The sequence below is a fragment of the Pseudophryne corroboree genome, chromosome 8 (genome assembly GCF_028390025.1).
Source record: "Pseudophryne corroboree isolate aPseCor3 chromosome 8, aPseCor3.hap2, whole genome shotgun sequence".
Lineage (NCBI taxonomy): Eukaryota > Metazoa > Chordata > Amphibia > Anura > Myobatrachidae > Pseudophryne > Pseudophryne corroboree.
Genome location: NC_086451.1, coordinates 27997054 through 28016103, shown reverse-complemented (window position 1 = coordinate 28016103; position 19050 = coordinate 27997054). Strand labels below are relative to the sequence as shown.

The window sequence follows — 19050 nt, the reverse complement described above, 5'->3', positions numbered from 1 at the left end:
GGGCTGCGCACACACTGCACACACTGGAAAAATCATTCCCTGGTGAGTGACGGATTTGCAGCTGGCCGCTGTCTGGCAAAGTTTTTGCACGGCGTACGCATGCATTCGCACACTTGCACGGGGCAGGTTTTCACTCCCTATGGGCGGCAGCTATCTGATCGCAGCCCTCTGCAAAAATGCACCAAGACTGAATTAGGCCCAAGGTTGCATCTACTTGTGTGAATGACTCCAGAACCGGTGACTGATATGGGGGACAGATGGGACAAGTTATATCTTACAGTCTTATTTAAGTATATTTAAATGGAGATAATTTAATTAAAATTATCACTTTCCAAAGTAAACAGTCACTCTTTATTTCTGTAGACAAATAGGGGCTCATTCCGAGTTGATCGCTAGCTGCTTTCGTTCACTGTGCAGCGATGAGGCAAAAAAAAGGCACTTCTGCGCATGTGTATGCGGCGCAATGTGCACGTGCGGCGTACTATTACAACGAACGATGTAGTTTCACACAGGATCTAGCAAAGCTTTTCAGTCGCACTGCTGGCCGCAGAGTGATTGACAGGAAGTGGGCGTTTCTGGGTGTCAACTGACCGTTTTCAGGGAGTGATCGAAAAAACGCAAGCGTGCCAGGAAAAACGCAGGCGTGGCTGGGAGAACGCAGGGCGTGTTTGTGACGTCAAATCAGGAACTGAATGGTCTGAAGTGATCGCAAGCGCTGAGTAGGTCTGGAGCTACTCTAAAACTGCACAAAATTATTTTGTAGCCGCTCTGCGATCCTTTCGTTCGCACTTCTGCTAAGCTAAAATACACTCCCAGTGGGCGGCGGCATAGCGTTTGCACGGCTGCTAAAAACTGCTAGCGAGCGATCAACTCGGAATGACCACCTTAAGATGTACAACCACCTACATTATAGGACCCAGTGCCTCATGCCTCACTGACCTCACTTGTTGCCTTACTAGGCTGCATTCTTTTGAATATTAGATTAACCCATGATATGCCAGCATCCTCTGTGTGCACATGATGGTACATGTTAATAAAAATGATTGGGAAAATGCAACATACCATACGCGTTTTACTTCGGTATTGATAAATATATGACAAACAATATTATAATGGTTGTATGTCTGTATGCCACAAATTACTTTCTTGGCAAGTTAATAAAGGTCCTCTAGACCCTGCTAAAGGAGATCTTTACATCCATAGGGCCATGGGTTTCATTCCAAGCAGTGTCTTATCTGAGTGGGGTTTGTATGTTCTCCCCCTGTTTGCGTGGATTATCTCCGGATTCCTCTTACACTCCAGGCACTGGGGGTCATTCCGAGTTGATCGCTAGCTGAAAATGTTCACTGCGCAGCGATGATGCAAAAAAAAGGCACTTCTGCGCATGCTTATGCGGCGCAATGCGCACGCGCGACGTACTTTCACAACGGCCGATGTAGTTTCACACAAGGTCTAGCGAAGCTTTTCAGTCGCACTGCTGGCCGCAGAGTGATTGACAGGAAGAGGGTGTTTCTTGGTATCAACTGACTGTTTTCAGGGAGTGTTCGAAAAAACGCAGGCGTGCCAGGAAAAACGCAGGCGTGGCTGGGAGAATGCAGGGCGTGTTTGTGACGTCAAATCCGGAACTGAACAGTCTGAAGTGATAAGCGCTGAGTAGGTCTGCAGCTACTCTAAACCTGCACAATTTTTTTTTTAAGCCTCTCTGCGAACCTTTCGTTCGCACTTCTGCTAAGCTAAAATACACTCCCAGAGGGCGGCGGCATAGCGTTTGCACGGCTGCTAAAAACAGCTAACGAGCGATCAACTTGGAATGACCCCCACTGTACATATCGGTAGGATATAAGCGGCACCTTACAAAATACTGCTAGTCATCTTGTAAAATACCATTGTATGCAAATCCTTTATAAACCTGACTCATCCAATCCAAACTAGTGTAATCATCTCTACACACTCTCCTGCAATGAGATCAGTAATTGTGTATCCAGCGTGATGAAATGACAAGTACAGGTTCCTTACTGGTGTACGTAGCGCGGAGTTCCTGCTAACTGTACGGCATGGGAGACTTACGTAACCATTCAGGTGAAATGCTATATAGAAAACTTACCCAACAGCTAAGGGCAATGTGTTGGCGCGTTTCACTGTGTAAAGTACAGATCACTGTATATAACATGCACGTGCTATATGAAAGCAAGACGTAGTTAGAAGAAAGTATACTAGGTATCGTCTTAATATATTATCTTCAGGGGATGGCGTGCGGCGGTATGATAACCGCATACCATCTTCAGTATAGGACAGAACACACAGGAATGTTAATAATTGGCTCAGGATCACAAATCCGATTATCTGGATGATCTGGGGCGGTTTCAAAACACGCAGGTACTTACCTTTAAGCTGGGTAAACTCTGGAGCGATGGGCATTTGGTCTGACATCGGAACGAATGCCCTTGCGGCCAGATTCTGTGTACACACTGGGCCGACTTTAATGAATCATGTTCCGTCCTTCATTAGCACAAACAAGGTCACTAGCGATAGTGGTAGGTTTGATGTGCCTAGCAACTGCCGCTAGCGACCACGGGAGCGCGCAATATCCCGCACACACTGGGCGATGTAGGCGATTTGTCGTTACGAAGCGGCAAATCAGCCCCACAATCCTCCAGTGTGTGCTCAGCTTTACCCTTCACAGGCTTCAGGGGCAGATAAACTCTACTCTATCCGGGCTCACGGCCCTGGTTACAACTCGAGGGCTCATTCAGAGTTGCACGCAAGCCCGTTTTGTAGACAGATCTTGAGATCGCCCAATGGGCAATTCAGGTTCTCATCTTGGGCTTGAGTTGGCGTCCAAGTGTCTGAGCAGCTCTCCTATACTAGATGGGAACAAGAGATTTACTTGTTCCAGAAAAGGGGTTACTGCTTGACCAGCTGTCCCCTATCTCGTGTCTAGAGCGTAGGCTCCGGTGTCTGGCCAGCTCTGCCTTACTCTGGTTTGGAACTAGAGGATTTGTGTGTGATTTGTTCTACGCAATAGAGGTTCTAGAACAGGACCCTGACTGATGGATTGAGAGGCCCACCGGCGGCCTCGCACATAACATCTGCGCACACAGACGCAGGAATGCTCACAGATCCTCCCATAATCCACCATCTCAGTAACCCTACGGACACGCAAAGCGGCCGCGGGAACGGAGACGCCGGCGCCCATGTGTTCTGCATATGAGATTGCAGATGTAGGAGGGACATGTCTGCGTTTTGGCCACCATTCCCAGTAACCGCCTCCAAGCTGTCGCTGACCGTCAATCACTTTGCAAACAAATGCTCGCTGTGAGCGACTTTGCAGAGGTACCTTGGCGTGTGCGCAGTACAACTGTGGCTCAGCTGCATAAATATAGGCATAGCGTCTCCGAATCAGGCAGAACCAATGCAGGTTCTACGTACTGACCGGCTGAGGTCTGCCATCAATCCAGAAAATCACGTGTTCAGTGACTGTCTAGCTCCGATCTAGGCTGGCACCAGAATATAGGTGAGCGTGCGTGGCCAGTTTTATGCCATGCTGACTCACAGCCTCAGGCGCTTTGCTCTATTCAGACTTCAGAACAAGGGGTTTGTTGTCTGGCGGGGCAGCTGACTAGTGAGACCAAAGGACCTAGGTGTTGCCGCAACTTGTGCCAGGTCATGTCGGAGGGAAGGGAGAGGCTAATATTATACTGCATGGAGCTGGAACAGAGAGACCCCTAACAAACAACACTGTTGAAATCAGATAAGTGACATCAACAAGACGAGCTATTTTGGGCCCAAGGTAAACCGCAAGTTCTATTTAAAGCAGGATCGGAAGAGGGAGTTACAGAATCAGCGAGGTATAATAAATAAACAGCACATACGCCGCTCAGGAGCTATAAGTCTACTGCAGAGAATCAGGGTCATACAGCAAGCGGTGTCCCCCGACGCCTTTATGACGCCACACAAGTACACCTCAGGACTGTGAGTCTATTCTTGCAGAGCTGTGCACGGATCTGCTCTGTAAACCACAGACGGGAGAGAAGTGGCACAGGGCCACGTGGGGGATCCCCAGCCCCGCAGTATAGGCCCAGGGATATATCTGCAACTGTTTTATGTATTTGACATGGAAAACCTGATGTGGAAAATAAAGGTCGAATAAACAGTACGAGAGTGGTACATTGCACACGTAAAAGGGGAGGGGGGGGGGGGTTTCTATATGGTTTTTGGAGACTTTTGTCTGCTTAGGGCTTTCCACTGTGGCCTTCGTGACTGCACTGATCACAAGCGACAGATTTGCCAATAGGTTAGGACCTCTACAGATGAGGAACATGCATGCACTTGTGAAAGTGTCTACAAGGACATATCTATAGATGCCCATTCTGTAATTGGACTCAAATGCATTGTCCAGCAATTGGCTGATTGTATTACGTGTAGACGCACAAATGCGCAGTGACAATCTGGGCGAGCCGTATCTAGCTCTCAACCTGTACAGTAAACCATGGAGTGTGCACTCGACAAAGCGTAACTGCATACCTACCTCCCAACTGTCCCCATTTTGTCAGGACGGTCCCATTTTTTGGGCTCTGTACTGCCCGTGAGCCACAGTGTCCCGCGGTGAGGGAGCAGTTGGTATGGCCCCCTCTCACTTTCTTCTCTGTTCAGCACAGCATCTATTCATCAAGAGAGAGGGACCGAGAGCATGGCCTGCAGTTCCAGGAGTGCTGTTCATGCCCCTCGCACTTACTTGCAAGGACACGCCCCATACTTGCAAGGCCACGCCCCTGAATGTTGGGCACCTGCCGCTGTCCCTCCTTCATCCCACACAAAGTTGGGAGGTATGTACAGTAATTGACGGTAAGTGAACATCAGTGTCAGACTGGGGCATGAAGGGCACACCAGGGGAAGGAAGTAGTCGGGGCCCATGCTTAAGGGGTGTGGTCAGCCACTGGAAGGGGTGTGGCAAGCCAACACAGAGGCGTGGCTAACCATTATAGATCATCCGTGTTCCTGCTCTGCCAGGTAACTGACCCAGGTGCACTGTCTGAAACCTGAATTTGGAAGAGGAGGTGGAGCTATCAGACAGTGGGGCCGCCCACTAGGGATTCATTCCCCCTGTAGCCCGGTAGGCTAGTCCGACACTGGTAGATGGTGAGTGCTTTGAGGATAATATAAGAGCCCAAGTATAAGTATCGGAAGCGGAATAAATACTACAATAACGATAAAACACGGACAGACAGACGGATAAACTGAGTAGGACATTAGGGTAAAAGTGTCTACGGGACACATAAGTAATCAGACAGTGGGCACCGGCTCAGCGGTATTCTATAGACCTTACCAAAACGGGCTACCTGCTCTGTAAGGGGATTGTCCACCAGAAGCTGCAAGTGAGGGGCCGGTGGTTACCGTTTACTATACAATCTCTATACTTTCGTTACATACAGACTGAATGCATACGGTCATCACTTACATGTAGGCTTTGTAGTTGTTCCCGATCTTCTGGATACGGACATCGTACTTGGCGTCGATGAATGGCTCTGACGTGGCGTAGGTTTTGGTGAGAGCCACCACACTGGCGATATCCTGGAAGTCATACTGATTGTCCACCTTCACCTGGAATGGGGCATGAGAGAAGATTCTATAGTGTTATCGCTGGACCTCAGGAGAGTCAGATGATGCTGGACCTCAGGAGAGTCAGATGATGCTGGACCTCAGGAGATTCAGGTGACCCTAGGCTACTTGTTGGTGGGACTGTGGCTACGCTCAATCTGTGTGGGTCTGATGTACGCTTTGCAGTAGCAGCTGCGACGGTTGTTGCCGCCACTACTGTCATAATACGCTAAAGCCACAGGAGGCGTCTTGTGCCTGCCAGCTCCTGTGATCTGCTGCTGTGCCATCGGACGCAGCATCGGATAATCTGCATGAACATCGGTCATCTCTGTATTGCTCTGACTCGTCAAGAAATTCATGCAGCTGAAGCTGGTGGAGTTGCATACAAGGACGAAGCCGCTGGATTCAGTCTGGACAGAATACGGGGCCGCCATGCCCCGCTTTTCTGCAACGCTGCCCCCAAATGGTCATAGCAGCTTCTGTACTTTGGTTCTCGCTGCTCAGTGAGGGTTATGGTATCTGTTCAGCCTGTTACAGCTGGCTACAGTTCCCCACAACACAGATTATTAATCATATAACCCAGTGATGTTTTACACTGTGTGTATTTTGTGCATTTGTGTTTTACTAATTGACTTTTGCATGCTTTGAAACTGCACCTATAATTATATATGGGGTGCTGGACCCTGTACTGTAACTAACATCACCTATAAATAATATGAATCACTGTGCGCATCCTGGGTGATCGGGTCTAGCAGCACATGGAGAAATAATCTGTGAATAGGAAATGGACTCTGTGACACAATGGCAGCGGCACATGATGTGGTAACGACGAGGAGAAAGGAGACAACTCGAGGTCAGGGCACAGAGAGGGGAAGACCCATGGCAACACCTGCGAGGTTACTATATATTAGCACACAGGGAAAGACGCAGGCTGCATTGTGTAACACATGACCTCTCAGTGACCTGGCACGTTGCATGGCTCTGCGGTGACCTTCCTGTCCCATTGTTACTCTACTGACCATCCTGAACTCTACTCACCTTTCCCATCCCTGAATGAGCGTGTCCCATCTTGATGACCACCGGAAACTTAGACGCAGTCAGCTGTAACAGAGAGGACAAACAAAGCATAGAGTTAGCGTGTCTCTGCATTGTACATGTACAGAGTTAGCGTGTCTCTGCATTGTACATGCACAGAGTTAGCGTGTCTCTGCATTGTACATGCACAGAGTTAGCGTGTGTCTCTGCACTGTACATGCACAGTGTTAGCGTCTGTCTCTGCATTGTACATGCACAGAGTTAGCGTGTGTCTCTGTATTGTACATGCACAGTGTTAGCGTCTGTCTCTGTATTGTACATGCACAGTGTTAGCGTCTGTCTCTGCATTGTACATGCACAGTGTTAGCGTCTGTCTCTGCATTGTACATGCACAGAGTTAGCGTGTGTCTCTGCACTGTACATGCACAGTGTTAGCGTGTGTCTCTGCATTGTACATGCACAAAGTTAGCGTGTGTCTCTGCATTGTACATGCACAGAGTTAGCGTCTGTCTCTGTATTGTACATGCACAAAGTTAGCGTCTGTCTCTGTATTATACATGCACAGAGTTAGCGTGTGTCTCTGCATTGTACATGCACAGAGTTAGCGTGTGTCTCTGCATTGTACATGCACAGTTAGCATCTGTCTCTGCATAGTACATGCACAGAATTAGCGTGTGTCTCTGCATTGTACATGCACAGAGTTAGCATCTGTCTCTGCATAGTACATGCACAGAGTTAGCGTGTGTCTCTGCATTGTACATGCACAGAGTTAGCGTGTGTCTCTGCATTGTACATGCACAGAGTTAGCGTCTGTCTCTGCATTGTACATGCACAGAGTTAGCGTCTGTCTCTGCATTGTACATGCACAGAGTTAGTGTCTGTCTCTGCATTGTACATGCACAGAGTTAGCGTGTCTCTGCATTGTATATGCACAGAGTTAGCGTCTGTCTCTGCATTGTACATGCACAGAGTTAGTGTCTGTCTCTGCATTGTACATGCACAGAGTTAGTGTCTGTCTGTGCATTGTACATGCACAGAGTTAGCGTGTCTCTGCATTGTATATGCAGAGTTAGCATCTGTCTCTGCATTGTACATGCACAGAGTTAGCGTGTGTCTCTGCATTGTACATGCACAGAGTTAGCGTGTGTCTCTGCATTGTACATGCACAGAGTTAGCGTGTCTCTGCATTGTACATGCACAGAGTTAGCGTGTGTCTCTGCATTGTACATGCACAGAGTTAGCGTCTGTCTCTGCATTGTACATGCACAGTTAGTGTCTGTCTCTGCATAGTACATGCACAGAGTTAGCGTGTCTCTGCATTGTACATGCACAGAGTTAGCGTGTGTCTCTGCATTGTACATGCACAGAGTTAGCGTCTGTCTCTGCATTGTACATGCACAGAGTTAGCATCTGTCTCTGCATAGTACATGCACAGAGTTAGCGTCTGTCTCTGCATTGTACAAGCACAGAGTAAAGTGAAATTGTTTTCTTAATTAAAAATTTTGTAGCACCACTAACAGTGTTTGCATGTCTGTTACTTAGAGATGGCAGGAGAGAGGTGGATGTTGGGAATACGCAGAGGGTCAGACAGACGTTACAAGTGTTGGGGATATGCAGAGTGACAGACGGACGTTACCGGTGTTGGGGATATGCAGAGTGACAGACGGACGTTGCGGGTGTTGGGGATATGCAGAGTAACAGACAGACGTTACAGGTGTTGGGGATATGCAGAGTGACAGACGGACGTTACGGGTGTTGGGGATATACAGAGTGACAGACGGACATTACAGGTGTTGAGGGATATGCAGAGTGACAGACGGACGTTACAGGTGTTGGGGGATATGCAGAGTGACAGACGGACGTTACAGGTGTTGGGGGATATACAGAGTGACAGACGGACGTTACAGGTGATGGGGGATATGCAGAGTGACAGACGGACGTTACAGGTGTTGGGGGATATACAGAGTGACAGACGGACATTACAGGTGTTGGGGATATACAGAGTGACAGACGGACATTACAGGTGTTGGGGGATATGCAGAGTGACAGACAGACGTTACAGGTGTTGGGGTATATGCAGAGTGACAGACGGACGTTACAGGTGTTGGGAGATATACAGAGTGACAGACGGACGTTACAGGTGTTGGGGGATATGCAGTGACAGACGGACGTTACAGGTGTTGGGGATATGCAGAGTGACAGACGGACGTTACGGGTGTTGGGGATATACAGAGTGACAGACGGACATTACAGGTGTTGGGGGATATGCAGAGTGACAGACGGACGTTACAGGTGTTGGGGATATGCAGAGTGACAGACGGACGTTACAGGTGTTGGGGGATATACAGAGTGACAGACGGACGTTACAGGTGATGGGGGATATGCAGAGTGACAGACGGACGTTACAGGTGTTGGGGGATATACAGAGTGACAGACGGACATTACAGGTGTTGGGGATATACAGAGTGACAGACGGACATTACAGGTGTTGGGGGATATGCAGAGTGACAGACAGACGTTACAGGTGTTGGGGTATATGCAGAGTGACAGACGGACGTTACAGGTGTTGGGAGATATACAGAGTGACAGACGGACGTTACAGGTGTTGGGGGATATACAGAGTGACAGACGGACGTTACAGGTGTTGGGGGATATGCAGAGTGACAGATGGACGTTACAGGTGTTGGGGTATATGCAGAGTGACAGATGGACGTTACAGGTGTTGGGGGATATACAGAGTGACAGACGTTACAGGTGTTGGGGATATGCAGAGTGACAGACGGACGTTACAGGTGTTGGGGGATATACAGAGTGACAGACGGACGTTACAGGTGTTGGGGGATATGCAGTGACAGACGGACGTTACAGGTGTTGGGGATATGCAGAGTGACCGACGGACGTTACAGGTGTTGGGGATATGCAGAGTGACAGACGGACTTTACAGGTGTTGGGGATATGCAGAGTGACAGACGGACGTTACAGGTGTTGGGGATATGCAAAGTGACAGACGGACGTTACAGGTGTTGGGGATATGCAGAGAAACAGACGGACGTTAGAGGTGTTGGGGTGATATATAGAGTGACACACGGACATGCACAGAGTAAAGTGAAATTGTTTTCTTAATTAAAAAAATAGCAATTTTGTAGCACCACTAACAGTGTTTGCATGTCTGTTACTTAGAGATGGCAGAAGAGAGGTGGATGTTGGGAATACGCAGAGGGACAGACAGACGTTACAGGTGTTGCGGATATGCAGAGTGAAAGACGGACGTTACCGGTGTTGGGCGTTACAGGTGTTGGGGGATATACAGAGTGACAGACGTTACAGGTGTTGGGGGATATACAGAGTGACAGACGTTACAGGTGTTGGGGGATATACAGAGTGACAGACAGACATTACAGGTGTTGGGGATATGCAGAGAAACAGACGGACGTTACAGGTGTTGGGGGATATGCAGAGTGACAGACGGACATTACAGGTGTTGGGGATATGCAGAGAAACAGACGGACGTTACAGGTGTTGGGGATATGCAGAGAAACAGACGGACGTTACAGGTGTTGGGGGATATGCAGAGTGACAGACGGACGTTACCGGTGTTGGGCGTTACAGGTGTTGGGGGATATACAAAGTGACAGACGTTACAAGTGTTGGGGGATATGCAGAGTGACAGACGGACATTACAGGTGTTGGGGATATGCAGAGAAACAGACGGACGTTACAGGTGTTGGGGGATATACAGAGTGACAGACGTTACAGGTGTTGGGGGATATGCAGAGTGACAGACGTTACAGGTGTTGGGGGATATACAGAGTGACAGACGGACGTTACAGGTGTTGGGGGATATGCAGAGTGACAGACGGACGTTACAGGTGTTGGGGGATATGCAGAGTGACAGACGGACGTTACCGGTGTTGGGCGTTACAGGTGTTGGGGGATATACAAAGTGACAGACGTTACAAGTGTTGGGGGATATGCAGAGTGACAGACGGACATTACAGGTGTTGGGGATATGCAGAGAAACAGACGGACGTTACAGGTGTTGGGGGATATACAGAGTGACAGACGTTACAAGTGTTGGGGGATATGCAGAGTGACAGACGGACATTACAGGTGTTGGGGATATGCAGAGAAACAGACGGACGTTACAGGTGTTGGGGGATATGCAGAGTGACAGACGGACATTACAGGTGTTGGGGATATGCAGAGAAACAGACGGACGTTACAGGTGTTGGGGGATATACAGAGTGACAGACGGACGTTACAGGTGTTGGGGATATGCAGAGAAACAGACGGACGTTACAAGTGTTGGGGGATATGCAGTGACAGACGGACGTTACAGGTGTTGGGGATATGCAGAGTGACAGACGGACGTTACAGGTGTTGGGGGATATGCAGAGAAACAGACGGACGTTACAGGTGTTGGGGGATATGCAGTTACAGACGGACGTTACAGGTGTTGGGGGATATGCAGAGTGACAGACGGACGTTACAGGTGTTGGGGGATATGCAGAGTGACAGACGGACGTTACAGGTGTTGGGGGATATACAGAGTGACAGATGTTACAGGTGTTGGGGGATATGCAGAGTGACAGACGGACGTTACAGGTGTTGGGGGATATGCAGAGTGACAGACAGACGTTACAGGTGTTGGGGGATATGCAGAGTGACAGACGTTACAGGTGTTGGGGGATATACAGAGTGACAGACGGACGTTACAGGTGTTGGGGATATGCAGAGAAACTGACGGACGTTACAAGTGTTGGGGGATATGCAGTGACAGACGGACGTTACAGGTGTTGGGGGATATACAGAGTGACAGACGTTACAGGTGTTGGGGTATATGCAGAGTGACAGACGGACGTTACAGGTGTTGGGGGATATGCAGAGTGACAAATGTTACAGGTGTTGGGGGATATGCAGAGTGACAGACGGACGTTACAGGTGTTGGGGGATATGCAGAGTGACAGATGGACGTTACAGGTGTTGGGGGATATGCAGAGTGACAGACGGACGTTACAGGTGTTGGGGATATGCAGAGTGACAGACAGATGTTACAGGTGTTGGGGGATATGCAGAGTGACAGACGGACGTTACAGGTGTTGGGGGATATGCAGAGTGACAGATGGACATTACAGGTGTTGGGGGATATGCAGAGTGACAGACGTTACAGGTGTTGGGGGATATGCAAAGTGACAGACGTTACAGGTGTTGGGGGATATACAGAGTGACAGATGGACATTACAGGTGTTGGGGGATATGCAGAGTGACAGACGGACATTACCGGTGTTGGGGGATACACAGAGTGACAGATGGACATTACAGGTGTTGGGGGATATACAGAGAAACAGACGGACGTTACCGGTGTTGGGGATATGCAGAGTGACAGACGGACGTTACAGGTGTTGGGGGATATGCAGAGTGACAGACGGACGTTACAGGTGTTGGGGGATATGCAGAGAAACAGACAGACGTTACAGGTGTTGGGGGATATGCAGAGTGACAGATGGACATTACAGGTATTGGGGGGATACGCAGAGTGACAGACGGACGTTACAGGTATTGGGGGGAAATTCTGAGCGACAGTCGTACGTTACAGGTGTTGGGGGGATATATTGACTGACAGACAGGTGTGCTATGGAATAAATGTGCTTTTTATTAGAGATAAATTCCTATTTCCACTTTAGTACTTTTGAAAATATTGGTGCACAGTTCCCTCCCCTCCCCAGCGATTCCCCTACTCTTCTCTTTGTACCCCGTCCCCCCACATTTATACTTTTATAAACCAGAAAAACGTAAATGTACAAAGCAGGCAGATAGGTATACGGTATAATAAACCATGGGCGTACGGTTACCAGGAGAGCACTAACAGAAATAATTACACTTGCTGGGCAGGACTGAGCGAGATGTTTAATTAACACGTTGGTACAGAGGCTTCCCAGCGCGTCTCTCTGCGGATGGCGCGCTCACACTGTCCTGTTATCTCTCATCCCAGATCAGGAGGAGGGAGTCTTATTTTAGGAGACTGTGGTTAGTGAAGACGAGATCACAGAGATGTATTATTGTATCTAGAACAATCAACAAACTGACGACATCTCCCCCCACTAACTCTCTCTTCTCCCAGAGTGCAGGGTTAGGGAGTTTAGTGGAAACTGGCTGCAGGGAGAGGAGAGAGTGTGGAAACACAGGAAGGCAGGGGAGAGTCTGCGTACCCCTTTCACTGCCCCCCCCCCCCCCCTCCCACCCCTGTGCGTCTTACAGTCTCCTGCGGTTTTCACTCTACTTTTTATGGTCAAGGGTGAGGCTGGAAACAGACACCTACGTGGATCACATGCTGGAAGGATTTATTTAACGGACCACTAAACCGCAAAATGGAAATAATCAGATATGAAGCATGGGGATGAGACACCATTGTTCAGAGTTGCTCAGCCATTTCTCTGTAATTACCACTCCACACATTGCCGGACGTCGAAGCTGCTGACATATCCTTAGGACAAGGCGACCCGCTGTAGCGGAGTAAGACGCTGCGCCGATTAATTTAATAATGTGTACATTGTGACAGCTTTTACTGTCCCTTTATCACTTCTCCAAATTATCATCCATCAGAGAAGGAAAATGAAACTGTTTCTGACAGTGCGTAATAAGTTTAATTGGCCAGGACAATTTCAGGTGACCGCCAGCCGGCACTTGGCCGTCGTAGGCCTGAAAGCTCCTAGCGATCCAAACAGGCTAATTCTAGCACGTCCTTCCATACATTTTCTGTCCACATATAGGGGTCTATTCATAAAACAGTGAAAAATGTGGAGAAGTGATCCAGTGGAGAAGTTGCCTATGGCAACCAATCAGTGTTGAGGTAACATTTAAAAAAATGCCTTCTAATACAATTGTACGGAGCAGCTGATTGGTTGCCGTGGGCAACTTCTCCACTGGCTCACTTCTCCACACTTTTCACTGCTTCATGAATATACCCCATAACGTGGGAATTCGGTTGGTCAGTCAGACCACCGAGTGAACGGATTTTACTCCACGTTGCGGCACAGATTTGGCCTCATTTACAGTTGGACGTTCAGGGGGCTGGGCCACCCCCAGCAGTGTTGATGGGAAATTGGCGCTCTAACCAGGACTTTACTTGGGTTTAGCCGCTATACGCATCTATTTGAGTGTGACAAGCGTGATAATTAAAGGGCTCCAGGAACAACTGAACTGCTATGTCAGGCGTCCATTAATTAATGGGCTCCCAAAAGAATTGAATCCCCCCCTCCAAAGTCAAACTCTATGAGGTAAATTTTACTGAGATGGGAGTTCTATGTAAGATTGGATGTTGCCCACAGCAACCAATCAGACTCCAAGTATTATCTTCTAGAAGGTGCTAGATAAATGAGAAATAGAAGCTGATTGGTTACTATGAGCAACATTCCATCTTACATAGAACTCCCATCTTAGTAAAATTTACCTCAATAGAACTCCCATCTTAGTAAAATTTACCTCATAGAGCTCCCATCTTAGTAAATGTACCCCTAAGTTAGGTCCACATTGGGCAGAACTAGCTGTTTTGGTTAGTAGCAGATGATTTACCGACGGCCTTTTTAAATGTAAGTATTCTGACATGTCGGCATTTTGAACATGTCGGCATAAAGAATGTCGGTATTTTGACCGCATCGGTATTGTGTCTGTCTGTAAATCATACTGAACCCGCCTTGGCAGTAGGGCGAGTAAATAGATCTATAAACTGGCCAGCCTATGACTGCACGGAAAGACGGTTTTGCAACCTGACACATTATCTGCGGCCAATTTGAGTACACGGCACCAATGGACAAACGGGTCATGCTAAAATGACTGACATCACATGAAAAAAACAAATAAAAGTATCTGTATTTCAAAGCCTGGTGGCCCAAAACTGCCGCCTGGTAGCCAAGCTCTCTATGAGGGTCATTCCGAGTTGATCGCCAGCTGGCGTTGTTCGAAGCGCAGCGATCAGGCTAAAAAACGGCTTTTCTGTGCATGTGTATGCGCCGCAATGCGCTTGCGCGTCGTACGGGTACAAAGGCCGTTGTTGTTTCGCACAGGTTCTAGCGAAGTTTTCAGTCGCACTGACGGCCGCAAGAAGATTGACAGGAAGTGGGCGTTTCTGGGTGTCAACTGACCGTTTTCAGGGAGTGTTTGCAAAAACGCAGGCGTGTCTGAAAAAACGCACGCGTGTCTGGGTGTTCGCTGGGCGGGTGTATGACGTCAAATCCAGACACGAATAGGCTGAAGTGATCGCAAGCGCTGAGTAGGTTCAGAGCTACTCTGAAACTATACAAACTGGTTTTGCAGAGCTCGGCTGCACAAGCGTTCGCACGTCAGCTAAGCTAAAATACACTCCCCAGTGGGCGGCGGAATAGCGTTTGCACGGCTGGCGGAATAGCGTTTGCACGGCTGCTAAAACTAGCTAGCGAGCTATCAACTCGTAATGACCCCCAGTGTACCATCTATATATTCAATTGGAATCGCCTCTTCCCTGGAGACATGGATGGTCTCCTTCCCAACTCATTTCTACGTGCCTCTAACATTCCTTAACGTCGGCGTCATTCCTGATGTAATAGAGTCGCATGGCTTGCCTCTGCAAAGTCAACACAGAAATAGTAGTGCAGCGTGCATGGTGACGTATTCAATGTAAGGCTGCCGAGGGATTGCTTCCAGCTTTACATTATGTAAACACTTCATGACCCCCCCCCCCCCCCCCCTTCCCCAGAACTCACCAGCGCTGCCATACTTACCTCACTCTTGTTTAATTCCGATTACAAAACACGAGTCCCGCTGACTCGGGCAGAAATTGCACAGTAGAATGAGAAGACTTCTGATTTAAAACCCACACATAGCCACTTCCTGCCTTATTATTATAATGATTTAATTGGCAGGTCTTATTTTTAGCCGGCATGGTGCTTTGGAGAGCGGCGGCGGAAATGGGGAAGGGGGGGTAATGGATTACAGTCTCGTGGTCGCAAAACTGGGCACAGGTTATGGAAAAAGAAAAAAAAGATGGAATTTTGCAAAAAAAAATAAAAAAAATCTCCTGCAGGATTTCTATGTAAAGGTCTTTATTCGGCTGTACTGTTGCGGAGACACGGTTCTAAGGCTTGACCTCTGGTTATGTTTGATCCTCTATGCATTTGGGATTTGTCCCTTGTACAGAGGATACATCAGCCAACACATACTGTACAGCCGCCTTTCCAGGAAAGCACGTGACCATGGTGAGGTCCAGACTCCTTTGGAACATTTCACACACAGTGAACATCTGTAGGAGTCTGGGTGTAATCCATCAGCGTCTGGAGCGTTTATCAGTAACACATAACAGTAACAGGCGCTTACTAGAGATAGGCAGCACGGGGGGAAACCCCAGAACATAACTTCTCCTATTCTGCTGCCTTTACTGGTAACAATGTAAGAAATACGTCACTAGGCCATTACATTGCAGGACGGGGAGATACCCTCTGTCCCCGATTCCGTGATCCAGTTCTATCCTCACTTAACTAGTTTGACGTTTGTTATTAACTCTTTCTGAAATATATAACATTAGTAATAGAATAATGGACGCAGCAGGTTTTTTTTAAATAGTTCCGTTATGCAAATGCCCTTCCCTGTGCACACCTGTGCGTCCGAATGAGCAAGGACTGAGACGCACCCTTTTGATCGCCCGTAGACGCTGACATAGCGCAGCGTCAAAATTATGGAAGGTGTAGGTGAACAAATCTGTGTCCCCCTAATAGGCGACATCTCCGTGTGTCTGTTTAGTCCCACCCCCTCTTACCTCCCAATCACCACCCAGACACACCCCTTACATTTCCGCAACGGATGCGCGGTGCAACGCATGTACAAAGAAGGTAATTCAGACCTGATCGCTGGGATGCTAACTTTGCTGTCCTGCGTTCAGATAGTCGCTGCCCAAGGGGAGTGTAAATTTGCCGTGCAAGTGTGCGATCGTATGTGTACCTGCGTTTTTCCGAACACTCCCTAAAAACGGTCAGTTGCCACCCAGAAACACCCCCTTCTTGTCAATCACTCTGCGGCCACCAGTGCGACTGAAATGCATCGCCAGACCCTGTGTTAAACTACATTGTTCGTTGTGCCCGTACGACGCGCGTGCGCATTGCGCCGCATACGCATGCGCAGAACTGCCATTATTTAGCCTGATCGCTGCGCTGCGAACAAATGCAGCTAGCGATCAACTGGGAATGACCCCCAATATCTGAGAATGTTTAGCTGTGGAAGCCTCAGTGCTTTCCTTCAAATATATATTGTTATAGCCACAAATAAAACATGAATTGCAGCATTACAAAGAGTGTCCTATGTCTTTATAGGGTGTAATAGACTTTTAATATGATCAGGTCATGTTGAGGTGTAGTGTCCTATGTCTGTATAGTGTAACAGAATTGTATTGTGCTCACGTCACATTGCGGGTGTAGTGTCCTATGTCTAATTGTAGTATGATCATGTCCAGGGGCCAGGTTACACTGACAGATGGGAAGGTTCCTGTAAATACTTCAGTTACAAACTCTTTCATTTAACTTACAAATGTCTAACTACTGTCATACCCATCACCTCTCACACTGCAGCCAGGCACCTTACACGTGGAGCTATTTGCACCTGTGAAGCTTGCGAATAATAACTATATAAAGCTACTTGTAATTGTCTGTTTAAAACTATTACAACTAGGACTACATAGTAACATAGTAACTAAGGTTGAAAAAAGACAATTGTCCATCGAGTTCAACCTATTTGTGGTCTCCTATGCAGTCCTATTATAGGACTAGTTATTTTTATGTTAGGACTAGTTATATTAACTATAATGCGTGACTACATATATATATATAGTGTGCAGCCACACACCCAACACCCTGTAGCCACACACTACATAGATCTGCTCAGCTGCAATGCTGATTATGGTGGTCATTCCGAGTTGTTCGCTCGTTATTTTTTTTCCGCAACGGAGCGATTAGTCGCTAATGCGCATGCGCAATGTCCGCAGTGCGACTGCGCCAAGTAAATTTGCTATGCAGTTAGGTATTTTACTCACGGCATTACGAGGTTTTTTCTTCGTTCTGGTGATCGTAATGTGATTGACAGGAAGTGGGTGTTTCTGGGCGGAAACTGGCCGTTTTATGGGAGTGTGTGAAAAAACGCTACCGTTTCTGGGAAAAACGCGGGAGTGTCTGAAGAAACGGGGGAGTGTCTGGGCGAACGCTGGGTGTGTTTGTGACGTCAAACCAGGAATGAAACTGACTGAACTGATCGCAGATGCCGAGTAAGTCTGGAGCTACTCAGAAACTGCTAAGAAGTGTCTATTCGCAATTCTGCTAATCTTTCGTTCGCAATTTTGATAAGCTAAGATACACTCCCAGTAGGCGGCGGCTTAGTGTGTGCAAAGCTGCTAAAAGCAGCTTGCGAGCGAACAACTCGGAATGAGGGCCTATGTTTTACAAAAGTAAATTGTGTCTCAATTACAATGAGCAGGATTCCTTTGCAGAAGCAAATTAGCTCCATGTGTAAGGTATGTGACTGCGGTGTGAGAGCTGATGGGTAATAGGCCCTACACACTGGTGGTCATTCCGAGATGTTCGCTCGTTGTCGATTTTCGCTATGCTGCGATTTGCTGCTAAATGCGCATGCGCATGGTACGCAGCGCGCATGCGCTAAGTTATTTAACTAAAAACTTAGCAGTTTTTCTGGTGTTCGTACGGCGCTTTTCAGTCGCACTGCTGATCGATAAATGATTGACAGGAAAGGGGCGTTTCTGGGAGGTAGCTGAGCGTTTTCCGTGACTGTGCCAAAAAACGCAGGCGTGTCAGGGAAAAACGCGGGAGTGTCTGGAGAAACAGGGGAGGGGCTGGCCGAACGCAGGGCGTGTTTGTGACGTCAAACCAGGAACTAAACGGACCGAGCTGATCGCAATCTAGGAGTAGGTCTGGAGCTACTCAGAAACTGCAGGGAATTATTTAGTAGCAGTTCTGTTAATCTTTCGTTCGCACTTCTGCTAAGCTAAGATACACTCCCAGAGGGCGGCGGCCTAGCGTGTGCAATGCTGCTAAAAGCAGCTAGCGAGCGAACAACTCGGAATGAGGGCCACTGGGCGATAATCCACAAAGATATGAATGATCTCGTTCATTAATGAATGAGACACCGTTCATATCTTTGAGTGTGGAGTCACCTGCGCTCGTTCATCGTTGGTGCCCCGTCGCCTGTGCATGCAGGCCAATATGGACGATCTCGTCCATATTTGCCTGCACTTTTATGGAGCCGGGTGACGGGGGCCCCCCGTCACTGCCCCCCCCCCCCCCCGCGCCGCCGGGTCACCCGTCGGCCGTATCTGCCGTCGGGCAGCTCAGCGGCGGATCGATCAATGTGTAGGGCCCTTTAGAGTCATGTGTATGACAGTATTTT

At 48.2% G+C, this 19050-nt stretch overlaps 1 protein-coding gene across 4 annotated transcripts in view; it reads right to left on the bottom strand.

The window, feature by feature from the left end:
- The window catches only part of SYN1 (synapsin I), a 177161-nt gene that overhangs the window by 47397 nt on the left and 110714 nt on the right, over positions 1 to 19050 (bottom strand). For all 4 annotated transcript variants that reach the window (XM_063936125.1, XM_063936126.1, XM_063936128.1 and 1 more), the window contains exons 6-7: positions 6637 to 6699; positions 5459 to 5601 (exon numbers count right to left, since the gene is read on the bottom strand). In XM_063936125.1, coding sequence (XP_063792195.1) covers positions 5459 to 5601; positions 6637 to 6699 — 206 coding nt within the window. The remainder of the gene's footprint in view (positions 1 to 5458; positions 5602 to 6636; positions 6700 to 19050) is intronic.